Here is an 18,330-nt window from a genome sequence, read left to right on the forward strand (position 1 = left end):
CTGGCGCAGCTTACTGACTCGCTCAGACCTCAGCGAAAAGAATATCCCCATTGTTATTGCTGCTTGCTGTGCGCTCCACAATATCTGTGAGAGTAAGGGGGAGACATTTATGGCGGGGTGGGAGGTTGAGGCAACTCGCCTGGCCGCTGATTACGCGCAGCCAGACACCAGGGCGGTTAGAGGAGCACAGCAGGGCGCGGTGCGCATCAGAGAAGCTTTGAAAACGAGTTTTGTGACTGGCCAGGCTACTGTGTGAAACTTCTGTTTGTTTCTCCTTGATGAACCCTCGAACCCACCCCCCCCCGACCCGGTTCACTCTACTTCCCTGTAAACCAACCACCCCACCCCACCCTTCCCTCCCGCTTGCAGAGGCAATAAAGTCATTGTTTTTTCACATTCATGCATTCTTTATTAGTTCCTTACAGAGGTAGGGGGATAATTGCCAAGGTAGCCTGGGATGGGTGGGGGAGGAGGGATGGAAAAGGACACACTGCATTTTAAAACTTTAACTCTTATTGAAGGCCAGCCTTCTGATGCTTGGGTGATCATCTGGGGTGGAGTGACTGGGTGGACGGAGGCCCCCCCACCGTGTTCTTGGGCGTCTTGGTGAGGAGGCTATGGAACTTGGGGAGGAGGGCTGTTGGTTACACAGGGGCTGTAGCGGCGGTCTCTGCTCCTGCTGCCTTTCCTGCAACTCAACCATACGCTCGAGCATATCACTTTGATGCTCCAGCAGACGGAGCATTGCCTCTTGCCGTCTGTCTGCAAGCTGACGCCACCTATCGTCTTCAGCCCGCCACTTGCTCTGTTCTTCCCGCGATTCAGCCCGCCACCTCTCCTCTCGTTCATATTGGGCTTTTCTCATCTCCGACATTGACTGCCTCCACGCATTCTGCTGTGCTCTATCAGCCTGGGCGGACATCTGCAGCTCCGTGAACATCTCGTCCCTCGTCCTACGTTTTCTCTTTCTAATGTTCACGAGCCTCTGCGAAAGAGAAACATTTGCAGCTGGTGGAGGAGAAGGGAGAGGTGGTTAAAAAAGACACATTTTAGAGAACAATGGGTACACTCTTTCATTACAAGGTCGCATATTTCGGCTTGCAGAAAGCCATCGTAGGCCACAGTGTTTTGGCTTTTTTAACCTTCTTAACATGCGGGAAAGGTTGCAAACAGCAGCGCATTTCCCATATCAAGGATGAATTGGGTTGTCCATTTAAAATGGGGTTTCAATGTAAAAGGAGGGGGCTGCGGTTTCCCGGTTAACATGCGGCACAAACACAAGTAACCCCCCCCCACACACACACACGATTCTCTGGGATGATCACTTCACCCCTCCCCCCACCGCGTGGTTAACAGCGGGGAACATTTCTGGTCAGAAGAGCAGGAACGGGCGCCTCTGAATGTGCCCTTAATAAAATCACCCCATTTCAACCAGGAGAGCTTTCTGGAGATGTCCCTGGAGGATTTCCGCTCCATCCCCATACACGTTAACAGACTTTTCCAGTAGATGTACTGGCCGCGATTGCCAGGGCAAAGTAATCATTAAACACGCTTGCTTTTTTTTTGTAATGTTTACAAATAGTTACAAAGTTACACTCACCAGAGGTCTCCTGTGTGCCCTGAGGGTCTTGGGTGAGTTCGGGGGTTACTGGTTCCAGGTCCAGGGTCACAAACATATCCTGGCTGTTGGGGAAACCGGTTTCTCCGCTTCCTTGCTGCTGTGAGCTACCTACAGTACCTCCATCGTCATCTTCCTCGTTCCCCGAACCGTCTTCCCTGTGTGTTTCTCCAGTGAGAGAGTCATAGCACACGGTTGGGGTAGTGGTGGCTGCACCCCCTAGGATCGCATGCAGCTCCGCGTAGTAGCGGCAAGTTTGCGGCTCTGCCCCGGACCTTCCGTTTGCTTCTCTGGCTTTGTGGTAAGCTTGCCGTAGCTCCTTAATTTTCACGCGGCACTGCTGCGTGTCCCTGTTATGGCCTCGGTCCTTCATGGCCTTGGAGATCTTTTCTAATACTTTTCCATTTCTTTTACTGCTACGGAGTTCAGCTATCACTGCTTCATCTCCCCATATGGCGAGCAGATCTCGTACCTCCCGTTCGGTCCATGCTGGAGCTCTTTTGCGATCCTGGGAGGACTCCATCACGGTTACCTGTGCTGATGAGCTCTGCGGGGTCACCTGTGCTCTCCACGCTGGGCAAACAGGAAATGAAATTCAAACCTTCGCGGGTCTTTTTCTGTCTACCTGGTCAGTGCATCTGAGTTGAGAGCGCTGTCTAGAGCGGTCACAATGAAGCACTGTGGGATAGCTCCCGGAGGCCAATAACGTCGAATTCCGTCCACACTACCCCAATTCCGACCCGCAAAGACCAGTTTTATCGCTAATCCCCTCGTCAGAGGTGGTGTAAAGAAACCGGTTTAAAGGACCCTTTAAGTCGAAAGAAAGGTCTTCGTTGTGTGGACGTGTCCAGGCTTAATTCGGTTTAACGCTGCTAAAGTCGACCTAAACCCGTAGTGTAGACCAGGCCTCAGATTTACTAGGCAAGGGTGAGCCCTTGAGATGCTGGGTGGCCTGGGTATTTTGACTGGCACCTGAAATCCAGGATGCCCTGTGCTCTGCGACTCACGGGTGGGGAAACTGAAGCACGTAGTGTGGAAATGCAGGCTGAGACCACAGGGTGAGTTTGATGGAGGCAGGATTTGAACCCAGGTCACCAGCTCTATATTTGAACCACTAGATTAAATAATCTCTTCTTTGTCCTTCCTCACTCCAATTTATGAGTTAGCTGCACACTGCAGCATGTATCCTGCACACACAGACAGACCCCAACCCTCTGTCTATGTTCGTATTTACCTGCCATGGAGAATCCTGTCATGGAAGCTGAAAGAAAGCAAAGACATGAGGTAAGTCTCTATCTCCATGGCTGGACATTTCAGGGCTCTCCAAACACTGGCTGATGTAAGCAGTGGCCTGAATGAGCTCTCCCCTGCCTCTCTTGATGCACTGGGGGAAAAGGTCTGAGCGGCACGTCGTATTTCACTGACCCAGGCTACTGACTCTCAGGGAGGTGGATTGCCTACACTGATGGGAGAGTCCCTTCTGTCAGCACTGGTAGCATCTATACGGACGCGCTACAGCTGCCGAGCTGCCACTGTGCCACTGTAATGTTTCAAGTGCAGAGAAGTCTTAAGTAGCTGGCAAAAGAGAAGACCTGGTGAGCAATGTCAGAACCAGTGACACTGCACCAGCCCTTCCAAACCGAGCCACCTGCTTTCACACTGCCTGCACCGCTGAAGGTGCCACACACCCTGCTCCCCTCAGGCCTGGCTGGGGCTAGTGTCCCCCCACCCTGGAGTGTGACAACACCACTCGTCCTGTAATTGGATGCAAAAGTATATTATACTGTTCAGCCACTAGGCGATGATGTGTGTAAAATACCTTATTTAAAGCTGATCTCCGCATATATGGGCTGAAAACTGTGATTTTGGGAATGCAAAGTTTGAAAATAAAACAGACAAGCTGGTTATTGGGTTGACAGATAAAATCCTTTCACAACAGCTACAACTGAAGAGAGATTTAACTCTAGCCACAGCTATTCAAATAGCAAACCAGTCTGAATTAGTCAAACAACAGAACCAAAGGCGGGGCAACTTGAAAAACATGAAACTAGCTTAGGCTATGTCTACACTATCACATGATGAGGTATAACTTATGTTGCTCAGGTAGGCCCGGTGCAACCACTAGGTGAACTAGGCAGCCACCTAGGGAGCCAAGTGGTTAAGGGCGCCAAAAAACGTGCTCAGGGGAGGAAATGGAGTGGAGGTGAGTGGGGGCACAGGGAGTGCTGCCTGCAGCAAGTAACGGGGGTGGGCGTGCAGGAGAACCGCTCCCCGCCCCAGCTCATCTCCGCTCAGCCTCCTCCCCTGAGCACACTGCCCCCGCTCTAATTCTCTTCCCTTCCCAGGCTTGCAGTGCCAAACAGCTGATTGGCGCCACAAGCCTGGGAGGCGGGAGAAGTGTAGCGGCACCAGTGTGCTCAGGGGAGAAGGCGGAGTGGGGGTGAGCTGGGGCGGTCAATCAGACTGACTTGGGGTGCTGGCTACTAGCGATTGGTCCTAATCTGGAGTTCTCTGATTGGCCAGAGGCCCTCTCAGTCCCAGGGTCCCAACTATTCCTTTACCCCTCCCCTCTCTCCTGGTATGGGCAGAGGGCAGGCAAACAACATTCCCCGCACTAGTGTGGGCAGCTGGCCCCTACACGACAAACACCTTTACAAGAGGCTTGACTCTGTTTGAGACCTGCCGAGTCTGGAACACCGTGACCATGTTCACATCAAATTGGGTGGAGAAAAAGGATGAACAGCTCCAGCTATCATCCAGAAAAATAATTCAGCTCCCAGGTCACATGTGACCAAGACTGATGGTGTTATGTAAAGCCTCTGCTCAAATGTAAGATCTGTAACTTCAATCATTAAGTTCTGTAACCTTTTTGCAGACTTTGTAACTTTAGTTATTGTTATCATAGCCTTTTAAGTTTTGTAACCTTTGCAAGCTTTTTAACCTTTTCAGTTACCACTTGTATGAACCTCCAAGCTTTGCAATATTCCATCACGCAATTAGAGAGAGTGTGAACAAGGGAGTGTGTGTGGGAGATAAGGGAGTGTGAACAAGAGAGTGTATGCGGGACTGGGCAGAGAGGAACTGCAAGGAGAAAAGGGCCCAGAGCCAGGAGTCAGGTGTGTCTGATAAAACTGCCCTGAGAAGGCAATCACAGAGTGCTGTAAAGAAAAGAAGAACCTAGTGTGCATGAAAGAAAAAGGCCTGGGAAGACTTCTCGGTGACGGACATAGAAGAAAAACTCAGTGTAAGTGTGGAAGTAGAGCAAGAACTGACAGGGATTTGAAGGGGATTTCAATGCAAACAGTCTCTTCTGTGAGCAAGAGTCAGGCTAGCTGTAACCCTAATAACACGAGATTTGTAGAAGCAAGGATTGTGTGAGGCGAGTGGGAAAGAACTCTGTGAGAAGTTTTTGCGATCTTGTGTAGATAAGTATGGAATGTAGACTAGAGTCTAAATAAAGGTGAAAAATAAGATATCAGGATGATCTATGTATAAACAAAATGCAGCTGTTTCTCATTACTGTATGTAGCAAAAGGTATAAATGCTTGCTGTAATTGTTTACCTAGAGAGAGACCTGCCTAGGAAGGGGAAACCCTGTGTCCTAGTGCACTCTCTCCCTCTATGCAATTGCTTGAGAATAAAGTATCTGACTTTGCTGCACCCAAAAAGAGAGTGAGAACTCTGTTTTTCTCCGACAATTTGAGGGCTCATCCGGGATGGCAATGCCCGCTGAGACAGCTGCAACTGCTGCGGACCATTCCCCTTCGAACCCCATGGCGCCACAATAGAGGTAGGAGACCTTTTGAAATCTCTATTGGGGTGTCAAAGGAGGACTGTCCGTGGGGCCGTCTGTCCCTGTTGGGCTTACACCATCCGAACTTATTGACTATGCAGCAAGATCAGATGCAGAGCGGTACTGGGGAACTGTTTTGCCGCTCCCAATAAGGTTGGCTTGAAGTGGTACTGAGGACTTAGTTTGCCACCCTCAATAAAAGCAGTTGTATGCGGTACTGGGGACTGTAGTTTGGCCGCCCCCAATAAGGTTAATGCATAATGGAAATGCATTAGGTTAATGCACCAGTGCAGAGGGGTTGTGGTAATGCCCTCAGAGAAGAACACAGATGTGTTCAGTCTGGACAGGGGGTGGTGGTGACAGCCTCAGGTTAAAATAATAAAAGGAGGAAAAAAGATAAAAAGAGGAGAAAACTGATGCATCATCGTATTTAGAAATAGAGGCCTTGGGGTGTGTGTGTGTGTGTGTGTGTGTGCGTGTGTACACTAGTGTGAATGTGAGTCACAAGAAGACGCCCAGAGTATTCTGTGAAGCTGTCGGCTCGTGACCAGAAATATTCTAAAGCAAGTCTGGTGACTCCGCCTAGAGGATCGGTAAAGGATCAGACCCACGGTAGGCTGCCTCTGGCTGGCATCGTCTGGCGAGGGAGCTGCCTGGGTCTAGGATTGTGTGAACCCAACTCCCCTCCTTTTTTCTCTCCGTGTGAGCCCCTGACATCTTATCATCTCACTGGAAGCAATGAGAGTAAGCGGCGCCGTCTCTCTGAGACTAGCCAATGCTCTTTGCTGAAGGGAGGTGTAGGAGGGTCATGGCCATCCTCGTTAACCTCTCCTGTGTGAGTGCCCTTAGTTTATGAGCCACTAGTGGACAGGGTGTTCTCCCTGTGCGTGATTGGAAAATGGGTGGGGAGCAGTCTAAGCATTCTCCCTCACCCCCTAAGTGTACCCCAGCAGATTACATGTATGTACATTATGGTCCTAGAATCTGCAGGTATTTAGACATTGGAATCTTTACACGCATGAAAATCCATGTAAACAATGCCCACTAGAAGGTACCTTCAATCTAGATAAGATCATACATCTCAGAGGAGCTTTTAATCACCAAAAAAGCCTCGGACACACAATGGGAGCAATTTGTCTATTGAGGAAAGGAACGGGTTAATTTGAAATTCAACTTGGCCCAGAGATAAAGAGAGAGCTGCTCTGCATTCAAGGTCAAGAATCAATGCAGACCATGCCAAGTACAAAGGAAAACTGCTTTCGGCCCCAGCTGGCTGTGAAAAAATATAGACAGAGGCAAACCAAAGGCAACACAAGTTACAGGACTGAGATTACATTTGCAAACCTTAACTGTCCAGGGAGATCCAACAGTCTGCCTTTGCGACCTTGGAGCCGGTGTGGTTTGGTGACACTGAAGAAGCCACAGGCAGCCGGCCTGGACTGGAATCTCTGAAAGAGACGTCGCAGGAGACCCCAGGGTGTAAAAGAACAGCCCTCCCAAGAGCGGAAGCAAGTTGGAGATTCTGGGCAAGCTGTACACAGGATAATCTCCCGTTCACCTCTCCCCCTTCTCTGGACGTTTTGGTGGAAAATTGAGAAAGGGGGAGCCCTGCAGAATGCACACCATCTATTTGTTTTGCCCTTGTTATTTTATGTTTGCTTTGCTTGGTATTGTTGGTGTTATATGTTGAGGATTGCATGATTAAAAGTGTGCCCATTCTCAGCTGCAGTAAGTCTGAGAACCGGAGAGGGGTTTAGCATTCCTCTCTCCACCCCAGTTGACTGGGAAGGGTGTCAGGTGGATCTACCCCCAGTCGTAGCAGAACTGGGCAATAGAGAAGTTGGAGAAAAGGGAAGAGATGTGTACTCGATAACTAGAATTGAGCAATTAAGAATATAGCTATAGGGGTGGGAGAGATAGCTCAGTGGTTTGAGCATTGGCCTGCTAAACCCAGAGTTGTGAGTTCAATCCTTGAGGAGGCCACTTGGGGATCTGGGGAAAATCAGTATTTGGTCCTGCTAGTGAAGGCAGGGGGCTGGACTCAATGACCTTTCAAGGTCCCTTCCAGTTCTAGGAGATGGGATATCTCCATCAATTATTTTATTATAATCAGGCAGCAACTCAAACCTACGCCCAGAGCAAGTTGCAAGCCTTGAGACAGGACTTCCAGGCAGAAAAGGAAGCACTGGCTAAGCAAGTACCGGTCCTTCAGAGTCTTGTCATAATTTGACCATTTGTGCTCAGCATATGCCGTAACAGCAGTGTGTTTGCCACAAGAGAAAATTTAATAGTTAAACACCAATGGGCCATGTGTTTTTGCCCAGGTGGCAAGCCTCATGAGGGAGGACTCGGGTAGCCTTGTGAGTAAGAATGTTTAAGGGAAGAGACCAGGATGGATGGGGGCTAGTTGAGAAGCCCACCGTGCTAGCTAAATTGGTAGTGAAACAAGCCGGTGCTCATGGAAGGGACGCTTCAGTGAGAAAAGCAGGATCGGGCCCAATTGGGCAGGCAACAGATAGAGTATTTGGAAACAGGTTGGAAACTTTTGAGGGCATAGTGGAAGGAAAGGAGTAAGTAATTATAAGCATGGGGATTTCAAATCCCCAGGACAATAATTGGAATGTTAAAATCTGAGTTGATTGGGTGTCGTTTTGGGAGACAAGCAAATGATTTAAGGAAAGAGAGTGAGAAGTTAATTCTGTAGTTGCTAGAGAGAATCAAGCAGTTAAACTTTGTAAAATGCTAAAGAGGAAAGTTCTTGGTGTCTTTGAAATGTTTTAAATAAAGACCAAAGGTTGTGGCTGCAGCAGGGTAGTCAAAGCCAGGAGAATAAAAGATTTGAATTTGTTTTGGGGTAACAAAATAGCAGATAAAAGATCTGGTAAAGAGAAAGAAGGACAGTGCCCCTGGCTCTGTGTGGTTGAGCTGTCACTTTACTAGGGGTGCATGGAGATCTTGTAAGCATAAAAGAAACAGTTACAACTTGTGTAGAAATTAATGTGACTAGTGTTGTGGAAGTTGAATTATGGAGGAAATGTGCATTTTCCCCAGTACATGTGCAGTGTATATTGTAGCAGGGGTAAAAGAAATGCAAACCTACCATGCTATTTAATTAAAATCCTATTAGGCTCTAAGGGGCACTATAAGTAGTGTTTTCTTTCAGATCACTGTGTGTTTGAAAGCAGGAGTTAGAAATAAAAGGCAATCAAAAGTCTGGGAAAGTTAATTATTTCCCCTTTTAAGTAAGAATCTTTAAGTTGTGGATAGCTTCGGATCCAGAAGCAAGCCAGAAAGCATCTGTATTAATGCAAATTACCTAAATGATAAAGATAGAAGACATTGAAACCTGTGCTGCCTATGAAACAAATACAAGAAAATATGGGGTAATTCCTCTGTTTTGCCTGAAATCAACAAGAGTATTTGTATAAAAAGGAAATATTTTAAGCAATGACTGACTGCCCCAGAAGGGGTAGACCTCTGTTCTTTTGTCTTTCAGATAATCAGAGAAAACTGATGCCAGCTGAACAGCATTGAATGTACCATGCATTTACTGGCACAATAGGAATTATGTTCTGTGTTCTATGTTCTGTCTTGTGGTGTTTGTCTCGTGGCCAGAATTGTTGGGTTTAATATTTTCATAGGACAGTCTAGTTCAAAATTAAATAGAACGGTTAAATCAAAAATTAGCTACTTGTTTTATTCAACTTGGAATATAAAGAGTTTGGATAATATCAGGAAAATGTGATTTACTAAAGTCTAATACATTTGCTTAAGTAAGAAAAAAAGAAATTTCATTGGCCAGATCTTTTAATTGAAAAAATTGTTGTTAAAATTTGCATACCCACAGTCTTTGGAAGCAAGGACATGAAAGGTTAACCCAGTCCCCATATTGCACATGGGATCCTTCTGGCTACCTCAGATTTCTAGCCAGAGGGCTGGGGAGGGAGGAAAGCTATTGGAAACCAGAGGTTGTATTGAGTGAATTCCTCAAAAGTGGGTGTGCTCGTCCTGGCTTGTTGCTCCAAAGCTCTGTAATAAAGTTATTTTACTGGAAGGGTGTACATGGCATACATTGAATAATAAGACTAATGTACTGTATAATGGCAATGTGTATGTGTTCATTGTTGGGAAAAGGGGTATGAGTGAAGAGTGGAAGTTTCCTTTGTAGGTTAAAAGAAGCCAAGAAGGGGAGAAGGAAAAAGAACAGAACGAATTAACTGGGAAAAAAAAAGCTAGCAAGCTCAGTCCAAAGATAAGATGCTGGCCCCGTTCAAGGACACTGCTCACAGCTAAGACTTGGCTAACAACCAAGAAAAAGCGGGGGGGCCTGAATGTACCCAAGCAGCTATGAGATCTGCAAACCACTGCCAGACATTAATGAAATGTGTTAGGTTTCTTTTCTCACAGGTAAAGAAGCGCTACCCAAAGACCCTAGCAGCCCTGCCACTCCTTGGAACCAGGAGACTGGATCTATGTAAAGGTCCATCAGCGAAAGACTGCCCAGGCTCCATGCTCTAAGGGCCCTTTACAATTCCTGTTAACCACCAACACTGCCATGAAGTGCCATGGACTACCTGCCTGGACCCATGCTTTGCACTGAAAAAAAGAACCCTCCACCTCGGGAGGATTCTCCTACTGATGATTAGCCTATTTCTCCTCCTAGCTCTGCTGTGCCTTCTGGACAGCAGGGAAAAAGGACAAGGTGAAGTGCTAGTAACCTCTTCCTTGTCCACTGACAGACCTACTGTGCCTTTGGATTTTTCTAGAAGAAGCAAAACCATTACAGAGTATGTGCTGGTAACCTCTCCCCTGTATGATGCTGAATTACGACTGTTTCAGGAAAAGAGAAGAGGAAGCACTCGCTCATTGAAACCACCAAAGTCTAGGGATTCCTGACTACAAAAGACATTAAGAACTGACCCTGGTGAAGAAACAAAGAATTATACACTGGCAGGAAGAAACTTGTGGGACCCATGCTTGGGAATGTGGTATTGATTGAATTTGGGGGTTTCTTCTACAGACTGCGCCCTTTGTTTTGGATAAGTCCTTCAGCATGTATTGCCCTCCCTAATTGGATTTTAAAAGACAAGTACCAAAGGCACCTTGTTGCCAGTGCCCCTGCCATCTCCTCCATTACACTATTACCCCTGTAATACATCCAAATACAGACAATGCCATAGATTTGATAAAACCAATGGCCAAGGCCTTCACTCTTTAGTGATTTATTTAAATATTGTTTGGGTAAAAAATTATTTTTAAGGTTCAGGATATCCCATATAAGCAGACAATTGAGTGGAAAAAAACTGGTCAGAGAAGATAAAAGTACATGATATCACTACAAATGAACCCCAATAATCTGTCATTGAAATTTATGGGTTCTATAGTGAAGTAAATATGATGGCTGTTCCTGGAGTTTGCAATGTGTTAGATGAAAGAGGCCCTTATTGTTATTTAGTCACGCAATTAGTGAATAATTTAATGAATACCCAAAGAGTTTGTTCTGCCACCGGAAATTTTACCTGTATTGAAATTATTCCAGTGACTGATAATGTAACCTGTACTCTATTGCAATATACCCCCCCCCCCATGCCATTAATATTAATGCCTCCCAGAAGTATATAACGGTGTACAACCAACAGATGTGGTATAGTACTACGGCAAAGAGAGATGTATTAGGATATCGATGGACTGTGATTAATACTATACTAGGGACTGTCAAATTTACATTGCCCTTATCCAGTTTCCAGATCCCAAATTGCTCACAGGGAGCTGCCATTAGATTAGCACAACAGAGGGCCTGGGTTAGTTCCTCTAGAAAGGAGAAGGACTTGACCAGATCCCTATGGGATGGGGCTAATAGTGCAGCAGCAATTTGGGATATTTTAAAGAGCCAAGAACATGATGAGAAATTGGGGCAACTAGAAAAGGCCACTGGTCTTATTTCTGGAGCACAGCTGACCCAGGTGCAAGCTGGAGTTGATGAATTACATGTTATTTCCACCCTTAGTTAATAACCAGGAGCTGTTGACAGAGATGGTATTGAAGATCACTGAGGCTGGGAAGGTATTGCAGTGGGATTTGGCATGTTCAGAATTCAAGGTTTTCTGAATGACCAGCTGATGGCCATTCGGAGTGATCTGGAGCATGAGGCATAGCCTACTGCCCTTACAGATACCTCAGAAATGCCATCTGATGTGTGGCCATGGAGACATACTTGGAGATTTTCAGGATGGAGTTGTGTATACACACAGTGCTCCTCCCAAGCATATGGGCCGGTAGGAGGGATGTGGGCTCCCACATACCGAACCCTGCTGGGTCCATGGGGAGGATGAATGTGGTACTGGATTATTCCCCATGATGTCTGGGAGATTAGACCACCTGGCGTACCTAGCCAATTTGTTGTTAGTGCTCCTGGAATAACACCCGACATTAGGATGGGGATAGGGAATCAATGGACATTTTGGCCGTTAGAACCTCCACGGCTTCAGTGTATACATAAACTGAAGCCAGGAGAAGTTGTCACTGTTCGTGACAATGTTTGCTGGGAGGGTAGGGGACAAGGAATTACCCTGACAGGACACCCACTTTTTCAAGGTAATGATAGCTGTGTGTATGTTAAAACCACCATGTTGCGAGATATACATATTAATCAAGAATCTGTGAATTACAAGGGCAAATTCATATGCTTCAAAATATATATCAAGTTGAAAAGAATGCCTTTCATACAGCTTATAGAGTGTCTACTTTATGTACTAAGTATGATGTATTGTGCTTTGTGACTAAAACTGTACAACTTGTCATAGAATGCAGTACAGTCTAGAGAAGAGTTAACTCGCACACACAAGACATCCTTCATGGTGGAGATATTCAGATGTGATTTTTCAGGAGACCACACATCCTTATTAATAATTGAAAAGACACATTCAACAGGGACTGTAGTACCAGGCAGAGACAGCACAAATTCCACAGCCTTGGTTAGATCTGCGTTTTGTACTGCATTACGGTCAATCTCTCTCGAAAAATCTTCTGCCACCTTTCGGTGATGGGCGTTCTCTGATGGTTCCAGACTGAAAGACAACTGGAGACAATTGATTTTGCACTGGACCCCTTGTCAGAGATGATTCTCATACAACATATTTCAGGTGGGAATTCTGATGTGGCATGCAGCGAGGCTGACTTGCAGTTGCTCCCACTGCGGCATATTCCTTAGCAAAGCCCACTCAATCTTTTCGGTGCACTCAAAGGCAGGTCTCCAGTGCTCTAAGTAGGACAGGCACGTTGTTTAAAAATTGTCAACTACATCGTAAAACTCCTTTTCTTTCATTTGTCTGCATTCTACAAGAGTGTGCAGTAGGTTCTTCACTTCTGTTGTGACAAATCTTTCTCCAAGCCTCTCTGATAAGTTAACGTGCAGGGAATGTATTTGCAGTGCCACTTCTGCCACTGACACATCATTTTTCTCTATCATCTCCGTTATGTTTTGGAACATGGCAGTTTTGTCTGCTGACAAATAGAAGCCACAGTTGAGTGGCAGGATCATCAAAGAGTTTCTGTAGCAGTGTTGGACATTTATCTTGAGAAAGAAAATATGCTTTAAGCCCATCAAAATTGAGAAAATCCTGTGTTGCTGGTCTCGATGAGAGGAAGCGTGTGCTGCCATGCTCTAGTAATTTGGTATACTCAATTTCAATAAATCCACAGAAGTCTTTCACCTCTTCAACATGCACTGTGTAGATATGAAAGTATTTGTAAACCTTTCCAGCAAAGATCTCCACATCTAAAGGCAGACAATCAGTTCGGAGTTATGCACAATATGTGCACTGCACCCAATACTGAAGATCTTTTTTCCTAACTTGGCCTGGAGATTTCATGACAAATTGTTTTTCCCACAACGTCTGGCACCCCCAAAGTTAATGTTGCTGTTGGCTGCACAAATTCCAACAATCTTGTCACTAAGAGAGTACTTCTCAATCACTTGCTGGATGAATGCACACTGCAAATCTGATGGTTCCCTGGGTAGAGATGAAAAGTCAGTAATTTTTGTGCAAACTCCACCCAGTGGGAGAAAATACCGTATAAGAACAGGAAATAGTTTTTGCTCCTTTTTGTTTGATGCATCCACACTAAGCGTAATAAAGGAACACTCAGGCTGCATTTTTTCAATGGATAAAGGGACTAAGACGTTGCAAGTGATTGCCTCAGATTTTGTGCGAGCAGATGAAAACTTAGATTGGTATAGTTTCCTAATTAATTGTGATGTACAGTCACTAGACCGGAAACTGTGTCTGTGCCGCACTGAGTGGTAAGCAAACACTCCCTCACTGGCAAAAACTTTTTTAGCTTCTGTGTCTTACCTCAGAAAAAATCCTGAAACACTTGGTGTTAAACACTTACTTTTATCAGCATCTCTGTGTTTCTTGCTTTGAAGGTGTTGGGTAATGTCATTACGACTGCTTCTAGCAATGGAGAAATGTGCTCCACATGTCTCACGTACAACTTTGCTGTTGTCCAATGTTGACGTGTCTTTTTTTAAAAACTTGAACTGTATTTGGAGGTCTTCATTACAATTACACAGACGTTTCCTAGACATTTTTATAGTAAAAAATGACCACACACCAACTGTTGATTCTTCTAAGGACACAGGTATTCACAAGCCCTCCACCCCCCCCACCCCCCCGAAAAAAGGAACAAAAGTATCACCTGGTAACATCATGTGACTGGTGGCAGCATTGCCTTCACAGCTGGGCAATGGAGAGCATCAGCTGCTTGCTGGCCTGCCTGGCTCTGAAGACAGCACCCGCGCCAGCAGCAGCAAAGAAGTAAGAGTAGCATGGTAGTATTGCCACCCTTACTTGTAACACAACCAGCCCTTGACAAAGGAGAACATGTGTGTGAATGAACTGTGTGTGCTCCTTGTAGGGATGTTTTGGATACATATCAGTCTTCCTCTGGCTGGCACCCTGCTCCTGACAGCCCCTATTTTGCTGAACCAATTTCTTGCTATGGGCCAAGTTAATCTCCAGAGATCTCTATGGCCTGGTAAATCTACTACTGAAACACCAGGGTAGAATTGATTTGTAAGTGTTCCTTCACAAGGCTTTCTCGGAACACTGGCCCAGCCCAGCATCTGAACACGGCTCTCTGCCTCTATGACAGGCAGATTTTTTGGCTCAGGGAGACTCTGAGCTACAACAAAACGTACAATTAAAAACCCTTCCTATTTCACACTGTCTCAACACTCAGGCTCCAAAGCGAGGCAAACCTTGGAGCTGGGAAGAGACCATCACGCTGCTTTCAGCCTGCAGCTGCAACTCAGCTAACCAGAAAAAATCAGCGTTTACATATTAGAGCACTGCCACTAACCGCTGTTGGAGAGCGGAGACTGCTGCCCGGGGGGACAGCTCTGAAGGCAGCGCTTCCTTCACAAATCAGGGCAAATGTCCAGTTTTAGTGAAAAAGTAGGGACGGCCAGAAGAGAGCTGAAAAAGGGGACTGTCCCTTAGGGTTACCATATCTGAAAAATAAAAAAAGAGGACCCTCCACGGGCCCTGTCCCCGCCCATTTCCCCACCCCTAGCCCCACCCCAGCTCCGCCCATTCCCCGCCCTAACTCCGCCCCCTCCCACTCACAGCCAGGGGGAAAGGGCTGCCCCAGCGCTACCGGCTTCAGGGTTTGCCGGGCAGCCTCCAGACCCTGCGCCCCCAGCTGGCGCTTCCCCAGCGCAGCTGGAGCCCGGGAGGGGAAGCGCCCAGCCGGGGGCGCAGGGTCTGGAGGCTGCCTGGCAAACCGTGAAGGCGGTAGCGCTCGGGCTTTGGGCAGCCCCTATGCCTCCGGACCCTGCGCCCCCAGCCGGGCACTTCCCCTCCCGGGCTCCGGCGGCGCAGGGTCTGGAGGCACGGGGCTGCCCGAAGCCGGTAGCGCTCGGGCAGTCTGGCTCTTAAACAGAGCCGAAGAGGAGCAGAGCCTCCAGCCGCGGCGGCTCTGCTCCTCCCCGACTCTTCGGCTCTGTTTAAGAGCCGGGCTGCCCGAGCGCTACCGACTTCGGGCAGCACCCGTGCCTCCAGACCCTGCGCCGCCGGAACCCGGGAGGGGAAGTGCCCGGCTGGGGAGGCAGGGTCTGGAGGCACGGGGGCTGCCCGAAGCCGGTAGCGCTCGGGCAGCCCGGCTCTTAAACAGAGCCGAAGAGTCGGGGAGGAGCAGAGCCGCCATTTTCCCGGCCATGTTCGGCTTTTTGGCAATTCCCCCCGGACGGGGGTTTGACTGCCGAAAAGCCGGACATGTCCGGGAAAAAGAGGACGTATGGTAACCCTACTATCCCTGACAAAATAGGACATATGGTCACCCTACTACAGAGGGGGTGAGAGTGGAGCATTTCGAGGAGTAGAGAGCCAGTGACACCTTGTGGAAGCTTTTAGGAATTACAAAAAATCAGAAAATGGCAAAAAAACATCTTTCAGAAGTCAATATGCTACTAAGGCAAAGAGAAGGGGGAATACTGTGGTTGTTCCCCAACATCATCCCCTGTGAAATGTGCAAGAGGGCTCGTGTCTGGACACAGCTGCTGTCTCCGTGTCTAGCTGTGTAATATTACCGCAGGGTGTTTATACAGCGTAAGGAGCAGGTGGGGCAGGACTGAGGGGCCAGGACAGAGCGGGGCGGGAATTTGGGAAGGTTAGAGGGAAGCTCTCTGTATCTGTATCTGTAAACCAGCCCATTCCTTTCTATTAAGCAAGGCACCATCATGCAGCTGCACTCAGTTCTGCACCTTATCAACACACTAGAAGCTGTAATGATCATTTACTTGGGGACCGAGCTGGCTGCTGCACAGAGAGACGGGGCCTGGTGCCCCGAGCTCCGGGGGCATTGGGCACAGAGAGAGGAGACAGGTCCTGGTGCCCTGAGCTCAGGGGGCATCGGGCACAGACACACAGATGGGGCCTGGCGTCCTGAGCTCAGTGGGCATTGGGCACAGACACACAGACAGGGCCTGGTGCCCTGAGATCAGGCTGTATTGGGCACAGACAGATGAGAACACCAGGCTTTACCAGGGCCTGGTGCATCAGGAACAGGCAGACACCCATAGTCAATCTCTCCCCATAGCTCATTTAAATGTCGGGATGATCGTGTCGTGGGGAAGGAACCGACTGTCCCAGTGCACCAGACAATGGCTCTGCAGGGCGCACCACATGCTGTCTGCATGGCTGGGCACAGGCTCCAGGGGTTGCCTTGAGCGGTCTACCACAATCAGCTGCAGGCAGAATCAGCGAGAGTTGGTCCCTCGTCACCTAGAAGCATGGGGAGCAGACAGAGGTCAGGGCCCAGCAGGCCAGATGAAAAGGGCTGGCTCCTTCTAGCAGCCCATTCTGGTGAAGCTGGGACAGGGAGGGCCAGTGGGCCAGTTTCCCAAAGCTGAAAACAATTATGAGCAACACCGGCTGGAAATTGGTAGCTGCTGACCGTGTATGACACTTTCCCAAAGCATGTGGTGCTGCAGTGATTGAAAGGTAAAAGGACTGAAACAGCTATGACTGCATTGATGAAACAGGTAGGGTTGCAATTCATCCTACCAGGCTGTGTCTGCAGTTATGAGGAGAAGGAATTTGTATCACGGTTACTACACGAGGTTTGCTGAGAACTCCAGATAACCAAGGTGAGTACCAGTGTTGTCTATCCTGTGGGTAAAAGGGCAGTGGAGAGAGTAAATTACACCATTGGTTCCATTCTTACAGCCTGAGTCGATGAAAACCAAGAAGACTGGGAAATGAAGATATCGTTTGTTATCTTAGCACAGCCATCAATCAACTATCCCTTACTCTGCTTCTGGGATAATTTGTGGACCCTGCAAACCCAGGCTTCCCAGTGACTTGATGTTCAGCAGCAAGAACTGGCCAGGCCCCCTGCACCTGTACAGGTTAGAGATACACTGGAGTCTTAGGGCAGGTCGACACTATAAACTTGCATCAGCGCTTCTGATGAAGACGCTCTAAGCCAGGGGGGATTAACCTTTTTTCATTTGCGGACCTTGAAATATTTCGAATGGAGGTGGGGGCCCCTTTGGAAATTTCAGACATAGTCTGTGGACCCCCAGGGGTTCATGGACCACAGGCTGAAAACCACAGTTCTATGGTAACGACAACCTTTTGTTGACCCCTTAGGCATAGTCTGCAGACACCCGGAGCTCACAGACCACAGATTGGAAAACACTGAAGTATCATAGAATATCAGGGTTGGAAGGGACCTCAGGAGGTCATCTAGTCTAACCCCCTGCTTAAAGCAGGACCAATTCCCAACTAAATCATTCCAGCCAGGGCTTTGTCAAGCCGGGCCTTAAAAACCTCCAAGGAAGGAGATTCCACCACCTCCCAAGGTAACGCATTCCAGTGCTTCACCACCCTCCTAATGAAATAGTGTTTCCTAGACCTCCCCCACTGCAACTTGAGACAATTGCTCCTTGTTCTGTCATCTGCCACCACTGAGAACAGCCGAGCTCCATCCTCTTTGGAACCCCACTTCAGGTAGTTGAAAGCAGCTATCAAATCCCCCCTCAGTCTTCTCTTCTGGAGACTAAACAATCCCAGTTCCCTCAGCCTATCCTCATAAGTCATGTGCTCCAGGCCCCTAATCATTTTTGTTGCCCTCTGCTGGACTCTTTCCAATTTTTCCACATCCTTCTTGTAGTGTGGGGCCCAAAACTGGACACAGTACTCCAGATGAGGTCTCACCAATGTCGAATAAAGGGGAACGATCCCGTTCCTCGATCTGCTGGCAATGCCCCTACTTATACAGCCCAAAATGCCGTTAGCCTTCTTGGCAACAACAGCACACTGTTGACTCATATCCAGCTTCTCGTCCACTGTGACCCCTAGGTCCTTTTCTGCAGAACTGCTACCTAGCCATTCGGTCCCTAGTCTGTAGCAGT

The 18,330-nt window shown here is 47.8% G+C and overlaps 2 protein-coding genes across 2 annotated transcripts in view; both read right to left on the bottom strand.

Moving 5' to 3' along the window:
* The window catches only part of LOC101934392 (deleted in malignant brain tumors 1 protein-like), a 278,680-nt gene that overhangs the window by 105,800 nt on the left and 154,550 nt on the right, over positions 1 to 18,330 (bottom strand).
* Positions 387 to 18,177, bottom strand: LOC135976158 (uncharacterized). Its single transcript, XM_065570756.1, has 4 exons — positions 14,112 to 18,177; positions 2,853 to 2,879; positions 1,601 to 2,191; positions 387 to 1,008 (listed from the first exon to the last, which is right to left on the bottom strand). The coding sequence occupies exons 1-4, from the start codon at positions 14,122 to 14,124 to the stop codon at positions 506 to 508; spliced, it is 1,134 nt and encodes a 377-aa protein (XP_065426828.1). The 5' UTR covers positions 14,125 to 18,177; the 3' UTR covers positions 387 to 505.

This window comes from Chrysemys picta, chromosome 17, assembly GCF_011386835.1.
Source record: "Chrysemys picta bellii isolate R12L10 chromosome 17, ASM1138683v2, whole genome shotgun sequence".
NCBI classification, from domain to species: Eukaryota; Metazoa; Chordata; order Testudines; family Emydidae; genus Chrysemys; species Chrysemys picta.